Genomic DNA, 22618 nt, shown 5'->3' with positions numbered 1-22618 from the left:
TATATATATATATATATATATATATATATATATATATATATATATATATATATATATATATATATATATATATATATATAGAATATTGTCCATTCCTATTCACCATGTTTAGTTCAGCTGATCACTACTATTTTTATTTATTTTTTTTTTTTTTGATTAAAAGATCTCATCTCATTTCATTCCATTAAACGTATATATCCTGCTTGAGTTTTGAGATCATGCAGGTTTGCTGTTAAAATTGAAAAAAATATAGATTATTAATATTGTCCCTATAAAATGGTCTTTTCTTTATTATAATTTATAAAGCAACAGGGTTGGCTTTTGCAAATATATTGTAGGTGGTTTTCTTAGTCTATCCACCATCTTTTGGCTGTAGTGAAAGTGGGAGGGGCTTATACCATGACCTCCCTCCTAATTCTGCCTTCCTCCAATGGGCAAGCAGTTACCAGTGTGACACTGACTCTGACGAGGATCGCCGTGAACCAGACCTTGTGCAGGACGACCTAGCGAGTCGCAGATTTAGCTCTGTAACCTCCGTGGCCCCTGTGAACTTTGCAATCCCTTTAAAGCCTCTAGGCCCCAGGGTGGCCTCTATGGTGACCCCAAGTGCTAGGAAGTCATGGCTCACCTTGTCAGATGCCTCACGACTGGCCGTAGTGCCACCCCAGAGATCAAACCAGAGGTCAGAGTTTAGAGAGTGTTTCAAATATAGACTCCATCTGCCGTGGTGCCCTAATATTCATGCTTGTGTACATCCAACTAGTCCTAACTACTTTTTGTTCATCTGTTTATTTGTAACTAAATATGCTTATTAATTTAGAGGATGTGCTTATTTTTCCCAAAAGGGTGTTCTACTCAGTGGAGCACATTTGAAAGAGTTGATGTTTGGTGTAATCCTTCGATTTCAAGATTCATGTTGGCACTAAGTGGGTCTTCACTAATTTGCTATGCATTCATCTCATTACTAGAACTACTTGTGGTTTGATATGGCTGTGCATTCCACTAACTAATACTAAAAAAAAAAAAAAAAAAGCGGTTAACAGTTTTGCATGCATGTTCATGCATGTGCTTCTTAGAGACATTTTTGCACTCTTCTCATATGGATGGCTCTGTCTTGGGAAGCAGAGAATTATCCATTCCCTCTCAAAATGGATGGACAGACTTTGAATCGGCCACTTTGGAGGAAGAGTTTCTTCAGCGAGCCCTAAACACTGGCACGAGTGACTCTGATGAGGACAGAGAATATGCAGATCCTGTGTTGGAAGATGTTTACGCCCGTCGTGTGCTCGTCTCCGAGCATCAGACCTCTGTCAGTGCTGTTTCAGACAAGTTCCTGCCCAAATATTGGACACCTGAGGAAGATCTTCATGTGAAAAAGATCAGGATAGGGTCCCAGCGCAGGCCATGGTATAAGAAGATGCAGGGCTTCAGGTTTGTGTCATAAAGCCAGTTGGAAATCTTGTAAAGAATCCCATTCCTCCCCAGTTCAGAATAAAATTATCATAGAAATGAATTGAAATCTATAAAATATCATAATTGCTGTTACAGAACTTGTTTTCCGAATTATTTTTTCTTAACAATTTCCATATTCTTCAACCCACATAAGGCCACTGAATCAAAATTGCAACCCCTGTAAAAACACACACAAAATATAGATATTGAAATGTATTCCTGACTGTTTTGGATCAGGTTTATCAAATAATAATAAAATAGTGCTACATATTTGTGTGACTCCCTGTACTTGGTCTTTCTTTTTCATCTATTTAAAATATTGTCTTTTCCATTTTCCTCTGCTATTGTTTCCTCCCTTTTCTCTGTCTCTCTCTGTCTCTCCTTCCTATAGCCGAAATATGTCTGGTTCCTCTGAGGGTGACTCTGATCTTGACATCACTCCTTGGCTTGCTGCACCTGCTTCAAACTTTTCACCTGATTCCAAATCCCCTCACACCTTTTGAGACATTCTTACTTTTTTATTTTCATGTGTAGTAGTGCATTGGATAATTTACTCAAGCCATATACAGTATATTTGGAGAAGGATATTGTATGCTAATTAAATGCAGATGTGCAGAATGTTTATATGAAAATGTGTAAAATAGTAAATAATCACCATAATCATTTAGCTTTGCTTAATTTGCTAAAACATTCATTTTTTTTATTTTTTTTAGTGGGTACAAACAATTTATACAGCAGATACTATGCATGTTTACACCAAAACTTTGCATCATTTTTAATGGAGCTTAATTTAAGTCTAATGTAGCAGTTATTGCCATCTTGAGATTGTAACAAATTCTTGATCTGGTAACATGCATCTAAACTCTGAGCCTAATTTCAGTGTTTCCTTTCCCCAGCCTTATGTATTTTTAGGTGCGATATGACTTAGCCCGAGCTGTGTATGATTTAAAAAAAGGCCTGAGCACATCTGTAAGCACAGATAAAGTGCTGGTTTGGTTTAAGCGGAACTTAAACTTGCAGCTTTAAAAAAGTCCATATAGCACATTTACATAGAATAACTGTGAGAACAGCCCCTAAGACTGCATTTGCACAATAATTTCTATAAGATCCAAGCAAAATGGAACCTAGAACATTTGTTTTACGATAGTTTTACAGTGGACTTTAAGCAAAAGATCTCCAATAATGAAATATCTCTTGGTGGTTAATTGAGCTGAGTGTTAAATAAGATTTCAATAGTTTTGCCTCACAGTTGTCATGATAATGTAATGAATTCTGTGCGTATTCAGTCATGACAACTGGGGCTCTTGATGTTGTTCCTTCAGTGGAATGTTTGTGTCTATCTGATACGTGGAAGTCTGAGGTCAAACAACTTCTACTGCAATGTCAAATTAACTTTTTTGGGCCAATAAAAATACCAGCTCAGTTGCACATCATTTGTGTATAATTTATATTTATTTATTTATTTTTTTTATTTTAGACTCTTATTTGCTTTCTACAAAAACGGTTCATGATACTTTTGTTTGTGTATGTCATGCTAGTTATCAAGGTTTTGAAAATCATGAGTGTTATAATATATGAATATTATTTGTGTGCACTATTCTTTAAGTGATCATCCATGGGCAGAAACAACAATTATATTCATTTACTATAAAGATAAGTTTACAATCAAATATTTTCATGGTTTCCCAGATTTCCCATGAGACCCTCTCGGTACACAGGGTGAGTTCAGCAATTTTTGATGTTGCTTCAGTGTCATCTTGCAATAGCAAACGCCTGATTCCTTTTGCATTTGTGGCTTCATTACACATGCTGCTTCTATATGAATGTGTGCATTTTTTAAGTACTTGTCCCTCAAGTAAATTATAAAATCAACCATCACACAATATTTTACAAAGTGCTTCATGCTATAAAGCAGTGCCTTGCATGTTGTCTCCTGCAAAAATCTTTGTTTTATGGCATAAACTGTAATACATACACTTGTTATATTATATTATACTATTATTTTTCCCTCTTTTTGTTGAGTTTCTGCTGGTTTATCTCTGTTTACTTGATGCTAATGTCTTTATGACACGGCTTTTACTGGGACAGGGTACAGTTCAGGTCTTAACCTCTAGATGTCAGTGTAATGCAATTAAACTTTTTTTTTTTTTTTTTTTTTTTTTTTGTTATGGAGATGATCATTTAAATGAGCATGTCCATCTCCACTCAACAGAAGCAAATCTATGGGTGACATCACACTGGAGCCCATTCCACAGGAATCTGACAACTGCTCCAGCTTTGACCCGCTGGGGTCACACCATGTTCACCAGAGGTCTGTTGGAGAGGTGACCCTTGAACCCTCAGCCATACAGAGGGTTCAGCAGGAACAGTTACAAAGCATCCGGGACAGAATAAAGGAAAGTGAAGCCAAGTGGCACGAAGTAAGTGATGCTTATTGGTGGTGTAACTACTTGTTATCACACAGAGTATAATAATGAAAAAAGTGTGGGTTAATAAGGGATGGCTCACCCAAAAAAAGGCAGTTGTATCCTTATTTTGTTTCAAACCTGTGTTTCTTTCCTTTGTGGAACACAGAAGAAGATATATTAAAGAATATTGTTAACCAAACAATTGTTTGGACAAAAACAGTATATTTTATATTGTTAGCATATTTTCCAGAAAACGTAAAAGTATTTATTTTGGCTGTTTTTGGAGCCTCGGTTGTCACAGAGGAAAATTACTTTCTTAGGACATCTGATAACATTTCTCTTAGATGATGCTGTTTCTCAGTTGGCACTGTGGGAGTCCTCAGGGAGCCAAATAATAACAGAAATGTTTTGTTTTGGACTGGCCTTAGAGATTTTTTTTTTTTTTTTTTTTTTGTAATTTAATTATCACACTTACTGTTATTGTTAGATTTTCTTCTATTTTTCCTTGTATTTCTTCATTTATCACTCAATTTTTTCATCTGTCATTGCAGGATCTGAACAGATGGAAGAACCGGCGACGTAGTGCAAACTTTGACCTCCACAGGAAGCATGAGGAGAGGGAGCAGATTGAACTTACTACTGATGGGGGAGGGGCCAGTGCCATCAGGACTGCACAGCTCACCGGGGTGCCAGAGGAGAGGTAATATATTGTAATATATTGTACTTGCACAGTAATACATTTTCTGATTGTTTTAGTACATTTTTTTTTAAAGGAATAGTCTAACCAGAAATTTTAATTCTGTTATTTTAATTGGCCCCCATGTATAACATACATGAAATTACCCATAGCAGATCTATACAGGTGGAGCTGGGGAAGGTGGAGGGTTTGTGAAGCATGCTGCAACTGCTACAGCAAGCACTAGCCAAATATTTGAATGTTGAGCAGGAAGCTCATTGGCTGCTGATGCGAAAGGAAACCAATCACCTGTGCAATGTGAATGATGATGTAATTATATTAGATTGAGTTAGAACCTATCAGGCTGTGCCATCTAGAGTTGTATTAGTTACGACTACTTTGACTGTATTCAGTGTCCTCTGAAAAAGTACAGTAGCTTTGCGTAAAGAATAGATTAAAAGTGATATACTGAAATTGTTGATTGACAGCCATGGTCGCCATTTACTTTTATTATACAGTATGTAAAGTTAATTAAAAAAAAAAAAAATATATATATATATATTTATAATATATAATAATATATAATAATAAAATAATATTTTTATTCTAAATGACACCTTTTGTGTTTATGCAAGATAGTAAGTTATGTGGGTTTTAGAAGACATTATGCTGGTTAATAATGACACAATTTTTATCTTGTCTCAAATATTCCTTAAACACGCTGGCAGATTCTCAAAGAATGAATCACGCCCACTTTTTTTGAACGTGCAATATGCTGATTTAGATCCAGATTTGCTAAAGATCAATCAAACATGCCCTTAAAATTAGTGTTGATGGTAATTTCCACCTGGGTAAAATTTATGCATATGTACATATAAATGGAATAATATGGTCTCCTTTAAATGAAAATCATATTCTTTTTCAAAATATCCTTTCTCTCAATTGAGGTAATGGTGCAATGTAAATTGCGAAGGAAAATATTTTTGTGAACAAAGTGCAATTTCTAATGAGCCTAATTTATGTAAGAGGCATGTTTGCACATAAAGAAATGCTGTGACTTCATTTAAATATTGAAGACAAAGCACAATTTCTGGACTGCACCTGCAAAGCTGGATTGTGGGTAGTTAGGGGACAAGTCACAGGCTTTTGCTCTAACACACCAGATGTAAATGCGCCACAACTGTTAAGTGAATCCCATTAGTTGATATCACAATCTTTCTTAATGTGTACCGTACTACTGAATGCACCTTTAACAATTAAGAAAATTTGGCTATATTTATAAAACAACATCAACAAAAGATTTATTTCATAATACCTAAAGCATTAGCTGATGATGATAAATTGAATTTTATTCTAAAGTGTTACCACTTGGTGTTCACTTGTGGATGATAGAGACATTTGATAGTTACACCTGTCCTCTAAGCCCTCTCCACCCCCTACTTCCCTTCCCACCCTTTAGTGCACAGGTGACCACTAATAGCCATGTGCTTTCCAGTAGAGTCCTGCCCCATCCTTAAACCCCTGCCTGGGGATCAGATCAGGAATTCAGTCCAGTTGCCATTTCACTCTCTTCCAGCTCCAACATGCCTGGACCCATGAGTGATGCGGGCTCCAGTGTCAGCAGTACTGCGTGGTCCACAACCTTGGCTTCACCCTTCACAAACGGGACATCTTTTGCTCTGACCAAAGGCACTGATGCAGAGATGACTGACTCATCTGGTGAATTCTTCACCCCTCCAGCAGCTGTTGTCTCTGAACCGAGTTCACTGACCAGCCAGGCTACTGGGGATCCAGATCTCTATGAGCAGCAGGGTCCAGACTTCAGCCACCGGGCGATCCTCCTGGAGAGCTTTTATGCAGGGGGAGCACGCATATCTGCCACTCTACCCAGAGGTTTCAGAAGGTCAGAAGGTTCCTCACGCCTCTCCACAGGTGTCACACCCCGTCCATTTGGAACCAAACCCTCCAAAGTGTCCTCACTGCCCAGAGCATATTCCGTAAGTGGCCATTATTAGTCTTACACAATATAGATCATGTGTTCATTTATCCAGGAAAAAAAAAATTCTCTCAGTGGAGGCTTTTGATTCTGATTAATGGTATTTTTCGCTATCGCTGTCTATTTCACATGGTATTTAGTATATCATTGTCTGATTCATAATGCAGCAACTACAATACTTTCTCTGTGATGTTCTCTTTATATAGTGTAGTTTTCTTTTTCTTTGTACTCTGAATATCCCACTGCACTAGGACCTTATATGAATTAATCTGCTTATTTCATGCCTAAAAGCAGGGTTCACCAAACCCGGTCCTGGAGGGCCAGTGTCCTGCAGAGTTTAACTCCAACTTTCCTCAACACACCTGTCTGGAAGTTTCAAGTATTCCTTGTAAGACCTTGATTAGCTGGTTCAGCTGTGTTTGACTCTGCAGGACACTGGCCCTCCAGGACCAAGTTCGGTGACCCCTGCCTAAAAGCTTTGACCTTGAATGTATATAAAGGCTCAGTTTATGTAAGGATGGGCAAATGTACCCGAGTACTTTTGACTTATTTTGACTGAAACATACTGACTTAAATTGTTTTTTTTAAGTCATTGAATATATAATGACAATATTAAACATATATTGCCCAGCATTTATTTTCAATGGCTCTTACAGTATTCTTTCAGGCCCGATTGCTGACCTATAGTAACTGTTTGTTTTTAAATAGTACTTAAACACACCTGATAAAAGAGTGAGGGATGAGGGAGAGTGATAGTTGGTGTGGTGTTCTGTGTGTGAAGTTTAGTGTTACTCCTCATCACCTGATCATCTAGCGGCTGGCTTATGAAAAATGCATAAAGCCACTACTACTGCACTCCGGGTGCTTCATGAAACCCAAGCTGTGACTTTATTGTGTGTGTTCTCTTTTCCATGACGAGCTTCTCAACCATGCATGGTCACACACGGTGTTTGGTCACTTTGTCTTAAACAAAAGCAATTATGTATTTTCAGTGTTAGTTATTGTATTGTATGTTGTTGTTGTTTTTTTAATAAGAATGTGGCTTTATAAATTTGAATTGAAGATTAAAGTCCAAAAGAAATGACACCTGATGGTAGTTTCAGAGGTGGAGCAGGTTATTTGTGTTTTTGCATTAGCAAGTGTATATATGAAGACCAGGAAAGGGATAAAATAAAATGGAAGAGAAAAAAAATATCCATTGAGGCATAATGCATTTTCGCAGTGCTCTTTAATACACATTCCTAAACTGGTAATTTCTTTATAGTGCTCTTTTTTTGTTTTTTTTGTTTTTTTCCTAAGAGAAAACCTATGTCTTAACCAGCAGTCTGTCTCAATATCAAGTAGAATTTGGCACTGCCGTGGTTCAAGTGATTGTAGAAGGAAGTAACCACTTTTATTTGTTTGCTTTTATCTCTGGTTTCTACAGATGGATGACTCTCATAAAAGCCTGATCAGTGGAAACGGAGATAATTCAATCATCCCCTCTTTCCTCAGCGGTCAAGGAAAGGTCACAGCCTCTGTTGACAAGGGCCACTCTCGTTCAAGCACTCATCCAATCAACCCTAAGAAGGAAGAAGACGAGAGAAGAGACAGAAGGTCATCAGCACCTCCAATTAACTGTTTTGTCACTAAAGTGACAATGGCTGCCTCTAATATGCAAACATCTTCTCCTGTTGTCGCCGAAATCAGGGACGTTAAGGTAGGTTGCTTGTCAGTCTGAATCAATTAAATCAAATCATGACACCCCCCTAAAATTTTGCGATCAGTTCCATAAACTGTACATGAATTCTTGATTGCCTCAGTCCGCCTAGATTGTATAATATCTTAACATAAATACAGTTTAAAAAATACCATGGGGGATAAATCGGTTCCCCATCTACTGTTAAGTTTTCAGTCCATTCACCCCTCATCACACCACAGGTTTCCTCCAGTGAAAATAAAGCACATATGAATGCTTTATAAAACAGTGTTTTCATTTGAATTTATATATATATATATATATATATATATATATATATATATATATATATATATATATATATATATATATATATATATATATATATATATAAAGATATATAAGATAGATAGATATGCATGTATGTATAATTTTTATTTATTTTTTTTGCTTGTGTTGTACTGACTGTAGCAGATTCTTGAAGATGGTGTCATGGGATCCTCAGGTGTCACATTCTCTCCCTGTATCTCTCTGCCTGTCAGGAGGCAACACTACGTGCTCTCTCTCTCTCTCTCTCTCTCAGGTGCGTCAAAGTGAAATGCGAGTCTGCTTGAATCAGAAGCCTAACAGCGGGAGAGACTTTGGATTCAAGGCTCACTGGGACTCAACTGGTGCTTGTGTGAAATCTGTTCAAGCAGGTAAGACTTATAATTTAAAATGGTTCCAAGCAAACGGTTTAACTAGAAAACTGCCATTCATTTAAAACTGCATCCAGACTTTGCCATTTCAGTTAATAGAGGGTGAAATGTGAACTATCTGTGAATCAGTCAGGTTAGATGTACAATATATGGGTGTTTCTACCATACAGAATCTTAATTTAGAGAAATAGGGTGCATTGGTGCAACTCAGCGGTGTGTGTGTGTTTATGGATGAATGGAGGTGTGTAGACAAGAACAGTGTGTGTATATATACAGTAGTTAAACATTTGAAGTGGATCAAAAAAGTTAATCAAAGTATTTTGTTTTTCAGTTTATTTTATATATATATATATTATATATATATATATATAATATATATCTATATATAAATAAAGAAAGGCTTTAAAGCCTAAAAGTTTTCATAATATGCTTCTTTTTTTCTTTTTTGGTTTGTGCATGTATCACCAAGTATGCTTCTGTTCATCCACAGTGTAATTGTCATTATTATGGTTTTGGGATTGGGTGTAATGTTTTTTATTTATAGGTGAAAGTTGTTTTTTTTTTTGCTTTGGTTTGGTTTGTTTGGTTGAAGTGGTGCTGTAGGGAGTCTGGTCCTGAGCTTAGGATATATCTTCATGAATGAGAGCAGCTTGAGAATTCATTTTTGACCGGTGCGTTTATAAAAGCAGGTCAGGGCAGCCATGCATGCAGTAACTATAGCTTAAAGCACATCTCTGCTATATTAGTTTTCATCTGTATCATTGTATAGAAGAAAGACTGAGAGCGTTTGGTTCTGACTTTGTTTGGGATCATTTTAATCAGCCGTATCATGTGGCGTTATGGGACAGACTGAGGTATAGAAGGCTCAGGTTGATCTCCTTCCCCAGAATTCTAGTAAACACACTAACCTACATGTAGAGCCTCATCAATGATGTATGAACCTGTTCTGTTGTTTTCTGTTCCATTTAGGGCTGTCAGTCTGGTAATATATTATGATTAATCAATCTTAACAGTGCTCTTGTCTATCTTGCACAAAAATCATTGAATCCATATGAATTAATGAAATGAACTTGCATGTGCTGTGATATTATGTTAAAGGTAAATGTAATTATTTGTTCATGTAAAATACATTTAGAAAAAAAAAATTAATCCTGTAAATTATTACAAACGGTAACACCCTAACAGGCAGCCCTAATTCTGTGCTAAACTAATTGTTCAGTTAGGTTATCGGCCTATTGGTATGAAAGCTTGTTGACTTTATTAATCCCAAAGGGACTAGTTAAATAAGTTGTCAAATAGTTGACCCGATGAACAAATACTAGGGAATAGATGAGGACATAAAGGTACAGTATATGGTGAGCCATACCATGAGAATAATAATATTAGAAATACACAGAAGACTATATACAATTAAATATATTTATAGAATTTCAATAAAAAAGTTGTTAAATATACCAAAAAGTGATTGAAATAACTACTAAGACCATAAATATACTGTGAAATATGTACTATGGAACTGTGCAATGCTCTATATGTAACAATTCAAGTTGAATAAGATGTAAGAGCCGACACATTTTGACCATCCTGTTTACACTTCATCAGCTTATTTCACATCCCAGTGAATGAAAACCTGTCCTATTGGTCCAGATCTAGAAGTAAACTTGATTCTGTACACTCACAAACTCTCTCAGTTTGGCTTAAAGGCACCTTTTTGACCTGCTTCACCTTCTTAACCCGCATCACACAGGCAGCCCAGCAGAGTCGTGTGGTCTGCTGATGGGTGATGAGATCGTGGCGCTGGGTGGATACAGGGTGGCTGAAATGAATTATGAGCAGTTTAAGGGCAGGATGGACACAGCACAGCAAAAGGGCACTTTACTGATGGACATCCTAAGACACGGCCAGAATGGTGAGGGTGTGGAACCTGTTTGTGAGAATAGTATAGCCCAAAATGACAATTTGCTTTAACTTTACTCACCCTTAGGCAATCAAGGTGAGTTTATTTCTTTATCATAACAGATTTGGAGAAATTTAGCATCACATACTAACTTTACACTTGCTGTTGGAATGAGAGTCCAAACAGCTGATAAAACAACACAATCCGAAAAGCTGTATGTTTGTAAGAAACAGATTATTAAGCCATTTTTAACTTAAACCGTTGCGTCTGTTGCTAAAAGACAGGTCCTCTATCCATAATAATGCTTCTATCAGTAATAAAGTCTATCTCTTGTTGTCCTTTCACATAAAAAACTTATTTGTTTAAAAACTTATTTAGAACTGTTTGTAAACACAGTGCTTGGTCTATGCATATTTCTCTCCTGATTCAGGCAAGATGACTTTTTCACTGAAGAAAGCAATATTATGGATAGAGGACTCATATTTAAGCTGGTAGCAACGGTTAAAAAGTTAAAACCTTCTTTATGATGGATTTATTTCCCACAAATCCACAGTTTGTGGATTACTTAGATTGCTTGTGGATTATTGCAATGTTTTATCAGCTGCTTGGACTCTCATTCTGATGGCACCCATTCACTGCAGAGGATCTATTGGTGTGCAAGAGATGTAATGCTAAATTTCTCCAAATCTGTTCCCATGAAGAAACAAACTTTTATGAGCTGAGAAAGTGAAGGTGCCATTCCAGATTCAGATCATTTATCTATTGCTTTCTGTCACTGTGGGAAGGTGGTCTATCTGTCTGTCAGTCAGTCTCAATGTCCCGTCTGAATCTGCATTTTTATTTCTTACCACTGGATCATTAATCTTTGCTTCAGCTTCATTAAAGGGAATAATTATGAGCACCCTTTAATTTCATTAATGGACATGCATATGAAACAGTATAATTTTACCCACTTGAAAATCCACTTTGACAAATTGCATATCACAAAGCTAAATCACGAACAAGTTCACTAATACGTGACTTGGCATTTCTGACATGTTTTGGCTACTGGACAGGCTGGGGCAGTGACCACCCTTCCCTACCGTACAAGAGCCATAAGACCATCAATTTGACCAGTGCCAATTCAACACTTATAGGGCGGCCCGAGCACTATGTCTCAGTCAGCACAACCTCTCCGGTGGAGACCGTGGTGAAGACACAAGTCAACGCAAAGCCTACTAATGTGAGTCATGTCAGGAGTATAGTGAATGTGGTGGACTGTCGGAAATCAGTCCGTTTAACTGCAGTTGATGTTTTTTGAATGTGTTCGCTTGATTCAGGATGCAGTGAATTAATTAAAATTGAAGTGAAGACATTTTGTTATTTATTTTTATTTGACTTCACATTTTTCAGGGAGTGCTATCAAAAACGGTAAATGGACGTAGCCAGGACAATCCAGTTGCACTAAGAAACACAGGTGGGTGCTTTAAGACCCTTATTGTTCGGAGTAAACAGAAGAATTTTTGTTCATGTAAAAAAAAAAAAAATTTACCAAACCTTTTGAAAATGACTCTTCTCTTTCCAATGTTCTCTGTTGTAGACTATGAGAACATAGTTTTGAAAAATAATAGAAGAAAGTTAGAATTTTTCATGCCACAAGGTAACGGCATTCATTCAGGCTGTAGCAATTTAATACTATGCGGGTAATTGATCACTGCAGCTTATTCATTTAATTATGCTGTGACTTATTTGTATTAAGCACACTCTTAATGGAGTGAATTGGTGAGGTCTTTTCTGTTGAATATTAATATCTGAATTCAATCAAAACAGATGGGTTTGTTTGCTTATTCTGCATTCTAAGGGCCTGACTAACTAAAGCATTTAGTACATACAATAAATCTGTTTCCCATTTAAGTTAAGATAATTTGACCTGCTTTTTACACACTACTGTACTGTATGTACCAAAAGCTCTTTTAAGTCAAGCTCTAGGTCTGAGCAGGAAGATCTGAAATTGCTCAGTGGGTTTCTGTTGCTCCCATTTTATTGCTCTTATAGCTAATGCTCTGTCCTTCAGGTGCCACGGTTAGCTCCTGGGTCTATCTCTGTGGTAAATAAAGATGCGTGCTGCCTGTGTGCTGTGATGCAATGTAATGCGTCTATATGTGAGGACTACTGTTTGTTACTATTTCTCTTTCTCTCTGTCTTCTGTATCTGTATCAATTCCTGTCTTGTATCTTTGCATAAAATATTACAATGCGAATTTTGAGTTAGCTAGTCTCTTATAATTTAGTCTTTCCGACCAGAAGTGCCAATCCACGATTTGATTCCTCTTCAATTCAAGTGCTTTTAATTCTATAGCATGCGCTACTCCTCAGAGGTGTTTTTTACACTCTCATCATGTTTGTCTCTGTCTTGCATGTTGATTAAAGCCTGCATACCAGTGTATGAGTGTGAATTTGTTGTGCGCTTACTTGACCGTGGCGGCTTTGGTTACAGTTTTGTCATATGAGCTGGGGGTGTGTGTCAGAATCCATTGAGCAGCATGAACCAACAGGTTACAGGCATGGAAGTTATGTGTGTGCTCTGTTATGTGATTTAAATGCATAATCTTTGTCTCCACCTTTTTTTTTTTTATTACTAGGTGGCTCAGAGTCTGCCATCTCTGATGTGAGTCACATCTGTCGTTTACATTTAGTATTAAATTCAGTGCTGATACCTTTTGGTTCCTTTATTGTTATGATATATTTATGATATCAGCTGCAGGTTCCCTCCATCAGTACCACCTCGTCTCGCTGGTCATGGGATCATGAAGAGGAGAGGAGGCGACAAGAGAAATGGCAGATGGAACAAGAGCGCCTCCTGCAGGTACCACCAAATCACACACACATTCTATACCATATACCAGATCTTGTACACAAGCAAGAAGTTTCAGTATAGATTTTATTTTATGGTGGGATTGTTTCATTTTATATATTTTATTTTCAGTTTAGTTAATATAGTCACTTGTTTATTTTATTACAGTCAATAAATTGCTGCATCAATCTATAGGAATACTGCAGTAATGCCTGTTTCACACATACTTCTGTTTGGAGTGCGTATGCGGTGCAGAAGCAGCACAGGCTCATAGTGTTTCACACAGGATGCATTTGCAGTCCACTTCTGATCCACGGCTGTTTGCCACAAACACAACATGTATCCATTATTTTGTTGTTGTTACTGAAAATGCTTTTTTAGCATTGCAATTCTCTTTTTACACAGTACAATAATGCACTCATAGACAGCTATTCATGTTTAAACACAATAAATACTATAAACAATGTATTATACAATGCATTTTACTTCTAGATCTAATATTAATTTGCTCAAGCAGGTGGCAAAACATTTAAACATAGCCTATAGTCTACTTTTCTTATACCTTAAAAAGTAGTATCAACAAACCTTTTAAAATAAACTTACAGAAACTTCTGACTCGTGCCGTTTCTTTTTGCATTTAAATTTTTATTACAAGCAATCCTATGGGTCATAAAGAACTTTGTTTTTCTACCTCCACGTCACGAGTGCCATCCATTATGTCGCCTTGTTTATCTAAAAGTGTACTTTCCCTTGTTTTAAACCTAGCCAAAGGGCTATGTGTTGACTGTGAAACACCTTGGATTTTAGTTATATCCATTTATTGTGTAATTACTATATTTTTTGTGTCAGTCCACATTCATTTTTACCACAAACAATGAGCTGTCACTTCAGCAAAAATAGACTCCATGCAATAAACGATTGCTGCTGCAAATGCACCGCTGCTGGAACGCATTACCCCCCTAGTACTGGGGAAGGAAAAGAAAGGACACGTACGGTGACCCATACTCGGAATTTATGCTCTGCATTTAACCCTGCAGACACACACTGTGAGCACACAGTGGGTGAAGTGTGTGGACACTTTTTTGATTTTGAGCGGATGCAAGTAGATGTTTGTAGTGTTTTTTTGATGTGGTATGTATGAAGGTAAAATAAAATACTATTTAATAAAAAAATAAAATACATATTCGCACACTTTCAACCAACTGCATGAGGTGTCCAACTGGCTGTTCAGCTTTTCAGCGTGTTGCTGATGATGTAATTTAAACTAATACATTAATAAATAAATAAATCAAATGTTTACTAGTGGCCTTTTGTCTGAAATGGTTTCAGGAGAAGTATCGGCGTGATCAGGAGAAGTTAGAGGAAGAGTGGAGGAGAGCTCAGCAGGAGGTCTATGGAGAGGAGCACAGTGGTACTGAGGTCAGAAGATTGTCATAACTTTAATATCTCTTGCTTCATCTTTCTCCAATTTCTCTCATTCACACTCAAACAGCATGTTAATTGTGCCATTTTATACAGTGGTTCCAGTGCCTTTAGACTCTACAGCATTATGAATGGTGAATAAGAATAATAAAACTGTTATTATTTACCTCCTGCCGGTTTTAGGAGCAGAGATGCCCTGATGTGCTGTCCAATGGAAATACCACATATATTTCACCTTCCTCCTTCAACCAATTCATTGCTACCACTTCAGTGGCATCCAGTCAGAATGCAGACAAGGTGGGAGAAACACAGAACAGACAGACCGCTGTGCAAACAGCAGCAAGACAGCACTCACTAAAGGCAGAAGTGGAGTGTGATTCAACCACAAAGAGTCCGTGGTAAGAAGTATGCTAAACAAGAGTTTGAAAAAAGTTGTAGCTGTTTTTTTTTTTTTTTTTTGTGTTAATGCCAAGAAAATATTAGGATGTAGTATTTCTGTAAATATTAGGGCTGCCATTTAATTAAAAATTATAACTGCCTTTTAGTAATTCAGTATTCAGTAATTTAATTCTCTGGAGATGTTACATAACTGTAGCAGACGCAATATATAATATTTAAGAGATATCCATTTATTTGAATATCACCAGTGCCTATTCAGTCCACAAGAATCCAGTTTGTCAATCTGTCTGAGGAAGATTTAGGGGCTGTACATAAGGGTTACAAAGAGGTGGAAAATTTCTGGTAAATTTCCGGAAACACTTCCATGATATTTTGGAAAATTACCAGGATTTTTTTGGAAATTTTTGAAAATTTACTGGAAATTTTTCACCCCTTTGCAACCCTACTGTTCATGTGGAAACGTTTTTAGTAATTGTTGGTCGATGTATACATGCAGACAAACGTTTGTAGCTGTTTTCCAGCATCTTGTGCCATGAGCGCCATATTTTTAAGCTGGCAAAATTAACAGTATTAGGTTTATTTTATTATTGTTATTTCTTTACTTATTTAAGCATTTAAGCTTATGTGGCATTTGTTGTATATGTGGTCCAAGCATGTGTACACCTTACTGCTGCTTTGGTCATTGTTTGTATGTCTGTCTGTCTGTCTGCTTCTGCTCTGTCCTGCATCAGCTCAGAGGAGTCCTACGGGTTTGCCAAGCTTACAGTTTCTGACAGGTTAGTTTGCTTTTGGGGCTACATTTTATTTTAATGTCTTTTGGGGCATAAGGAAAATGTGGTCATATACATATGGCAGCACTTTTTTTTCTTTTTACGGTCTCATTTTAATGTGAAGAGAACTTAACAGTTCTGATTCGGATTACATTTCCATTTAGTCATATTTCAAGTTAAACTCATCACTCTCATCACATTCAGTTCTGTCCATATTGCCAGAAGAATGCAGGGATTTACTGTTGCAAAACTTTAACAATTAGTATCCTCCATTCCCAAACAATTAACCATTGTAATTAAAAGGAAAGTTGATGTGACACAGTGTTAAACATGCCTCTGTCCCAACTTTTTTGGAGTGTGTTGCAGCCATCAAAATGTGTTAATATTTACAAAATAAAGTTGAAAACATCGGATATTAAGAGAATTAAAGAGAATGAACAAATAACATTCTTGATTTTTTTTGACATTTCACAAATGTCCCAACTCTTCTGGAATTGAGGTTATACATGCGTGTGGGTGTGTGTTTGTTCGATTAATGTATTCATGTATTAATTTTGCATAGGACAAAGTCAAAATCTACTCCTGCACTTCAAGGCCTTCACAAACAAGATGCTAAAGGTCTGAATAGTTTATATTTTTGGGTATTTTTATCCAAATTCCTGAATAGTTGAATACCAGGTACAGTACTTGTCTTCTCTGCCTTCTCTCTTCATTGGCCGCAGGAAGCGGTAAAAAGAAGGGACAGCTGTCGCAGACAGAAAAGGAACGTCTGCAGATCCTGGAGGAGATGAGGAAGAAGACGCAGCTCCTCACTGACAACAGTTGGATCCGTCAGCGCAATGCCAGCTTCAACAAAGAGCCCATCACTGTGGGAACATCTGTCAGGAGGTCCTGATGAATAAACTCTTTCATTATATTGTTTAGCACGGGTTTACTTTGTCAGCTGTACTCTACCATTTACTAGTGTGACACTTGGAATAATTGCTGCAGAAAATTAAGCTTTCACCGCATCAGAAATAAATTATTTTAAAATATATTCAAATAGAAAACAGTTTTTTTAAATGTATATAATGTTTCACTAAATTGCAGTTTTCACTGTATTTTTGATCAAATAAATGCAGCTTTGGTAAGCATAAGAAGCTTTTTTAAAAACATTACAGAACCTTACCGACTCCAAACTTTTGAACGGTAATGTGGTTTCCTTTGTCAACCAGGACACATCATTTTCAATCTATAAGTCTTAAATATCTCAGTCTCTGCATCACAGATATGAATCTCTGGACAACCTCCTCACAACCAACTCCTGGTCCAGGCAGTCCCATACTTCAAGTATCACAAGCAGGCCCCATTCTGCTTTGGGACACACTGGCACTTACAGGAGCGGACGCAGCAGCCTGAGCCCTGGTTCAGCCATCTTCTCTACCGGTCTTAAGCAAAGCTCCAACGTTCCCACTCCACCAATCACAACTACGCCTGAGCTGTCAGGCCCTGAGTCCTGTCCAAACTCTCAGCAGCGTGGCAGGTATGGACTAGTCACATAGGCCTATGTTTCAGTGTGGTATTTCAGAATGAATTGGTTCTTTGTGTCTTCAGTGAATAAATCGAAAGCATTGCTTTATGTAAATGCATTTTCAGTTGAAACACTTTTAAGCCAATTTTGAGTGCAACTTTTTCTTTCTTAAGAAGGATTTCACTCTACCTGACCTTTAACCCCAGGTATTTTTGAGAAAACAGTGGCTATGCTCTGAATGGAATACTAGTGTACTGCATACTGCAGTGTATACTGTAGTGTACTCCACAGCTCAAAAATTTGGAATCAGTATTATATTTTATTATTATTATTATTGCTCTGAATGGAATACTAGTGTACGGCATACTGCAGTGTATACCACCGCTGGCGATTTATGATATTATTATTATTATTATTAATATTTGAATATATTCACCAAAATTAAAAAAAGCCTCTACGTTTAAAAAAAAAAAGGTTTATTCTAGCTTAAAGTATTCTTTTTTTATCAACACTTGATTTTAATAAAACAAGCAAAAAATTTATATTTTGTAGCAATAAGTGAGGAAAATCAAATTTTTTACTATTTCGGAAATACTCATTACCATATCAAAGCATAAACTTGTAAATTTCCATCAACATCCAAAGCTTGCACAGCCAGTTACCACTTCCTGGATCATCATTTTACCCATAACATTATGGCCGTTTTATTAATGCTGTCTATTGAGCAACATTAGTTATCATATGTCCATCTGTTTACATAAAGAGAAGGTGTTCAGTGTTTTTTTTTTCGGAGGATTTGTACTCGTACAGATTTGTAATAGCGTCCCCGAATTGTAACATACATCTGAAAAAGAGGCGGGGAAATATAATTGCTTTTTATTCACAAGGATCCGCATATACTTTTATTAAATGACAGTGAAAACTTTAACCTTCTCAAACCTTCTCAAAGCCTGAAAAAGGTCTTGTTTCCCCCACAAAAATATGAAGCAGCAAAATGTTTAATGTATTTCAAAAAGAAGAAACCCTTCAAATGGCAAATCATATTTAAATTAAGTTCTGTAACCTATCAAATATGCAGCTTGGTGAAGCAATAACGTTTTAATCTTTCAAACCCTAAAAAAAAAACTTACTATGTGCAGGCTTGGTGAGCATACGAGACTTCTTTCAAAACATTAAAAAAATCTTACTGATCCCAAACTTTTGAACAATAGTGAACAGTATATGCTGCAGTGTATTGCAGGCTTGGTATATATATATATAATATATTATATATATATATATTATAGTATATATATGAGAGAGAGAGATAGATATTATATAATATGCAATGCATGCGAACAAGTATGCAATATTTAGTATTTCTTGCAAATAGTGTTATTCCACAAAACCTGACTGCGTTGCATGCTATGTCTGAAATAAGTACTGTTAACATTTGATTCTAATTTTGTGTAAAAATATACATTTTTGACTATGTTATTAAATATGCAGTCAAGGTAGAATTGTTAAAATTGTTATTGATTCTATTTTTTTCCACTGAAAGCCCAAGTGGAACAAATTGCATTGTGGGATACAGTATTTCACACGTCATGCTCTCATTGTGCACATTTTGCCAATTTAGGTATTTCATTCATACTAAAACTTCCTGTGTACAGTATACATGCAGTATAGTATGTTAGTTTGCTATTCCAAACCTTTCAGTACTCTGCCACCAACCTCGTCTTTTAAATGTAGTCGAATCATTGCAAGGGCAGAGCAATGCTGTCTACTGTATGACATTGAACTCTTGACACTGGCATGTGGTGCCTGTAGGCTGGTCAGTGGCAGGCGGATGTGCTCGAGGTGCGAGCAGCCTCTGGGGAAGGGAGCTGCCATGGTCATCGATTCCCTGGAGCTCTGTTTTCATTTTTTTTTTTTAGGTGTGAGTGTGTGTGTCATGTGAAAGAGAGTGAGTGGGCACTCCGTGGATCGGTTTCACCTTTGCTGGATTTTTAACCTTCGTCATTTGGGGCAACAGGAGATCATTAGTCGCCTAATATCAGTAAATTCATGTATGGTGTAGGCAATCAGATTACAAACATGCAAAACAAATTAGAAATGGTGTAGATTTCTGTCTAAAGTCCTAACTTGGAATCCAGGGGAAAATTATGTAAGGGAATATAACAGTAGTGCTTTAACTCTAACTTGTGTTTCAAGTAGTAAGTTAATAACATGGTTTGTCAAATTGAAATTTGTTCAAAGAGAAGTCTGTTTTCTGATTGCCTGTTTTTTTGATTGCCTCATTGCCAATAAACTTGGCGAAATGAACTCCCCTTTGGCGAAACTCAGCATAACCAATACCATTGCATCACCAGAACACTGCCCGTCACTGATCACACAGGCTTTTTCAATCACAAAACCACTGTATTTTCCGGAATGTTAAGTTTTTGTAAATCCTCTGAAATGTGTTGTGATTTATATGCCAAAGCAACTTACATGAGCTCAAGTTTATATGTATAGCGTAACTCCCATATCCACAAGTAGCTTCAGTTTTGCTTTAAATAAATAAATTAGTGCAGGCTTTGCATTTAGAATAAATGAATGCCATGATAACTCTACAAAAATACATGTAAACAGTATATTACATTATTTCAGAATAATACAACTATTTAACTAGTAATAGAACTTGACTTATACAGCTATGCAGTTTTTGACCTATAGTCAAGTGTAACTTATTTTCCGGAAAATACAGTATTTGCTTTGGTCTCTTGCTTTCCTTCTGATGAAGCTTGTTCCTTTTAGATTCCTGTGTCCGGTTGCAGGGGTTGTGTTTTGTTTACGGTAGCTCCTTGTTTCTTCACTGCTGCACAGGACAGTTGCATCACCGCTTCACCAGCCTTCACTAAAGAAATCACCATTTCAAATCTAGCTGTGGTGGAGGATCTACCCACGCCGATCCAATAATCAGCTTTGCTAATGATTAAATCTTTATGCCTGATTTGGGAGGCTTTGAAGGCTTTGGAGTCATTGGAAAATAGGGTTGTATCCTCTCATCCTGATGTGTGTCCAGACTCGCTGTTTCTTGTTGATCTTGCAGTGTGTCAGCTGCAGGACTGACCTTGGGAGAGGGGCTGAGTCCGGAGCTCATGTCAGAGTCCGACACAGACAGCTCTTCTGTAACAGCTGCTACAGCAGAATCAGAGGTAAGAAAGAACCAACATGCCATTATAAAACCTGATGCAATTCAGTGCTTGCTTTGAATAACCATACACTAAAATCTATTGAGAATACTAGCCTGCAGACTAGCCTTTATTCCTGAATTTAATTACACTGCTAATGGTGCTTGGTCCTGATTAAAACCAGCCTAATTGCAGATGTGTTACATTATTTATTTTATTATTTTATTTTATTTTATTTTATTTTATTTTGTTTTTTATTAAAATTATATTTGTTATTGTTAATATTTTTTTTTTTATATTATATTATATTATATTGAAATATTATAAATATGGTATATTTAAAATGTTGAATATTTGGTAAAATGTCATTTATTTCTGTAATGCAGAGCTATTTTTTATTTGTTGTTTTTATGTTAAGGAATTTCTTCTCAGTATTCACAAATAGATGTCTTTCAGAAACCTTTGTTTTTAGTTTTTGAGAACAACATGCTAACTAAAAGACCCTGTGCATTTTTCTCTTAGTCTGTTCCTCCATCTCCAATTGACCAGAATGCATTGCAACAGATCTTAGAGGAGTGTACCACAGAAGCAGCCTCAGGAATCACAACTATTAGCACAACCTAACCACTGCAGCAGGGTTTATCCACTGCTTTGACAATCAGAGTATTGAGATTGATATTTCTGTGATTGTTCTCATAGTATGACCGCTACATGGTGACGAGTTCGAACATGTTATTTTGATCATTGCTGAAATCCCAGCGGTTGTTTCTGTACTGGCTGACATCCATGTAGTAAGATGAACATGCATTGCTGAACAGTTTTGCATTCCATGTGGCAAGTAATAACATGTCTGATGTGTCTCATGACTTCTAAGAACTGCTTTATGTTCTTTTTTAGATGCAAGTCCTTGCTGAGAACTTATTTCTTTACCATATCATCTCATTTCTTTATAATATAAGCTTTCCTCTGATAATTATTTAATAAATGTTCTAGCACACTTTATTTTGCACTTTTTCCCCTTTCATTGGTAGAAATCACATAGTGGTGATGGTGGAGGGGTTAAGTCATTGTTCTGTTCTGGTTAATTAAGAGGAACCTTATGCAACGTTTTTAAACAATCTGCTTAACAATAGAAATGTATTTGATCTGTCTTACTAATACATGTTGAAAAGTATAATCCAGTAGGGGGCACCCTTGTCATAACTGCCCCCCCTCACCATTTAGTAGATGAAATATTTTGCCAATCAGATGGCCTGCATATAAAGTTTGTATTTCATATCATTGTAAAATCAAATTACCTGGGATGCTTCTTTCCCAGCCCCTATGCCAGATGTTTCTGTTTGAAGTTTACATGTCTCTCTCTTTGTATGTCGTAGTCTAGTTATAACAGACTAAACAAGTTAAATTAAGTGTTGTCTTGGAAATAAAGCATAATTTTAAATGGAAAAATTATGTACTGAAACTAATTTTACTGAAGAACTAAAACCCTTTTTCTAAAAAAAAAAAAAAAAAAAAAAAAAAAAAAAATTTACTGAAGTCTATTTTTATCTATCCGTATCATTATCTCTTTTTATCCTGGCTGAAACGGACACATACTTCATTCCAAATTTGGATAATTTAAGAGTTGCTGTAATAGAGCATGGTCAGACTTTTTTGCTTCCTGTCATTAACTTGCTCCCACAGTCATTTCCATTCACACAACTGTAACATTATTTTCAATGGCTG

The 22618-nt window shown here is 36.5% G+C and overlaps 1 protein-coding gene across 9 annotated transcripts in view; it reads left to right on the top strand.

Annotated features, from left to right (window-relative positions):
- The window catches only part of LOC109052899 (LIM domain only protein 7-like), a 34191-nt gene extending 12009 nt beyond the window's left edge, over positions 1 to 22182 (top strand). Inside the window, exons 10-30 of one of the 9 annotated variants that reach the window (XM_042757668.1) lie at positions 377 to 682; positions 1126 to 1431; positions 3665 to 3872; positions 4412 to 4560; positions 6113 to 6533; positions 7959 to 8231; positions 8794 to 8908; positions 10656 to 10817; positions 11861 to 12027; positions 12198 to 12261; positions 13426 to 13451; positions 13542 to 13649; positions 14967 to 15056; positions 15243 to 15457; positions 16190 to 16234; positions 16791 to 16846; positions 16951 to 17116; positions 17496 to 17750; positions 19548 to 19656; positions 20812 to 20917; positions 21416 to 22182. In XM_042757668.1, coding sequence (XP_042613602.1) covers positions 377 to 682; positions 1126 to 1431; positions 3665 to 3872; positions 4412 to 4560; positions 6113 to 6533; positions 7959 to 8231; positions 8794 to 8908; positions 10656 to 10817; positions 11861 to 12027; positions 12198 to 12261; positions 13426 to 13451; positions 13542 to 13649; positions 14967 to 15056; positions 15243 to 15457; positions 16190 to 16234; positions 16791 to 16846; positions 16951 to 17116; positions 17496 to 17750; positions 19548 to 19656; positions 20812 to 20917; positions 21416 to 21438 — 3370 coding nt within the window. In that variant the 3' untranslated portion in view covers positions 21439 to 22182. Of the gene's footprint in view, positions 1 to 376; positions 683 to 1125; positions 1432 to 3141; positions 3172 to 3664; positions 3873 to 4411; positions 4561 to 6112; positions 6534 to 7958; positions 8232 to 8793; positions 8909 to 10655; positions 10818 to 11860; positions 12028 to 12197; positions 12262 to 13425; positions 13452 to 13541; positions 13650 to 14966; positions 15057 to 15242; positions 15458 to 16189; positions 16235 to 16790; positions 16847 to 16950; positions 17117 to 17495; positions 17751 to 17911; positions 17945 to 19547; positions 19657 to 20811; positions 20918 to 21415 lie in introns of all 9 variants that reach the window. The other 8 variants (XM_042757661.1, XM_042757652.1, XM_042757624.1 and 5 more) reach the window with 8 other exon arrangements.
- Positions 22183 to 22618: the final 436 nt, after the last annotated feature.

This window comes from Cyprinus carpio, chromosome A1 (assembly GCF_018340385.1).
Source record: "Cyprinus carpio isolate SPL01 chromosome A1, ASM1834038v1, whole genome shotgun sequence".
Taxonomy (NCBI): Eukaryota; Metazoa; Chordata; class Actinopteri; order Cypriniformes; family Cyprinidae; genus Cyprinus; species Cyprinus carpio.
Note: the sequence above shows the minus strand (reverse complement) of the source record. Positions and strands in the feature narration are given on the sequence as shown.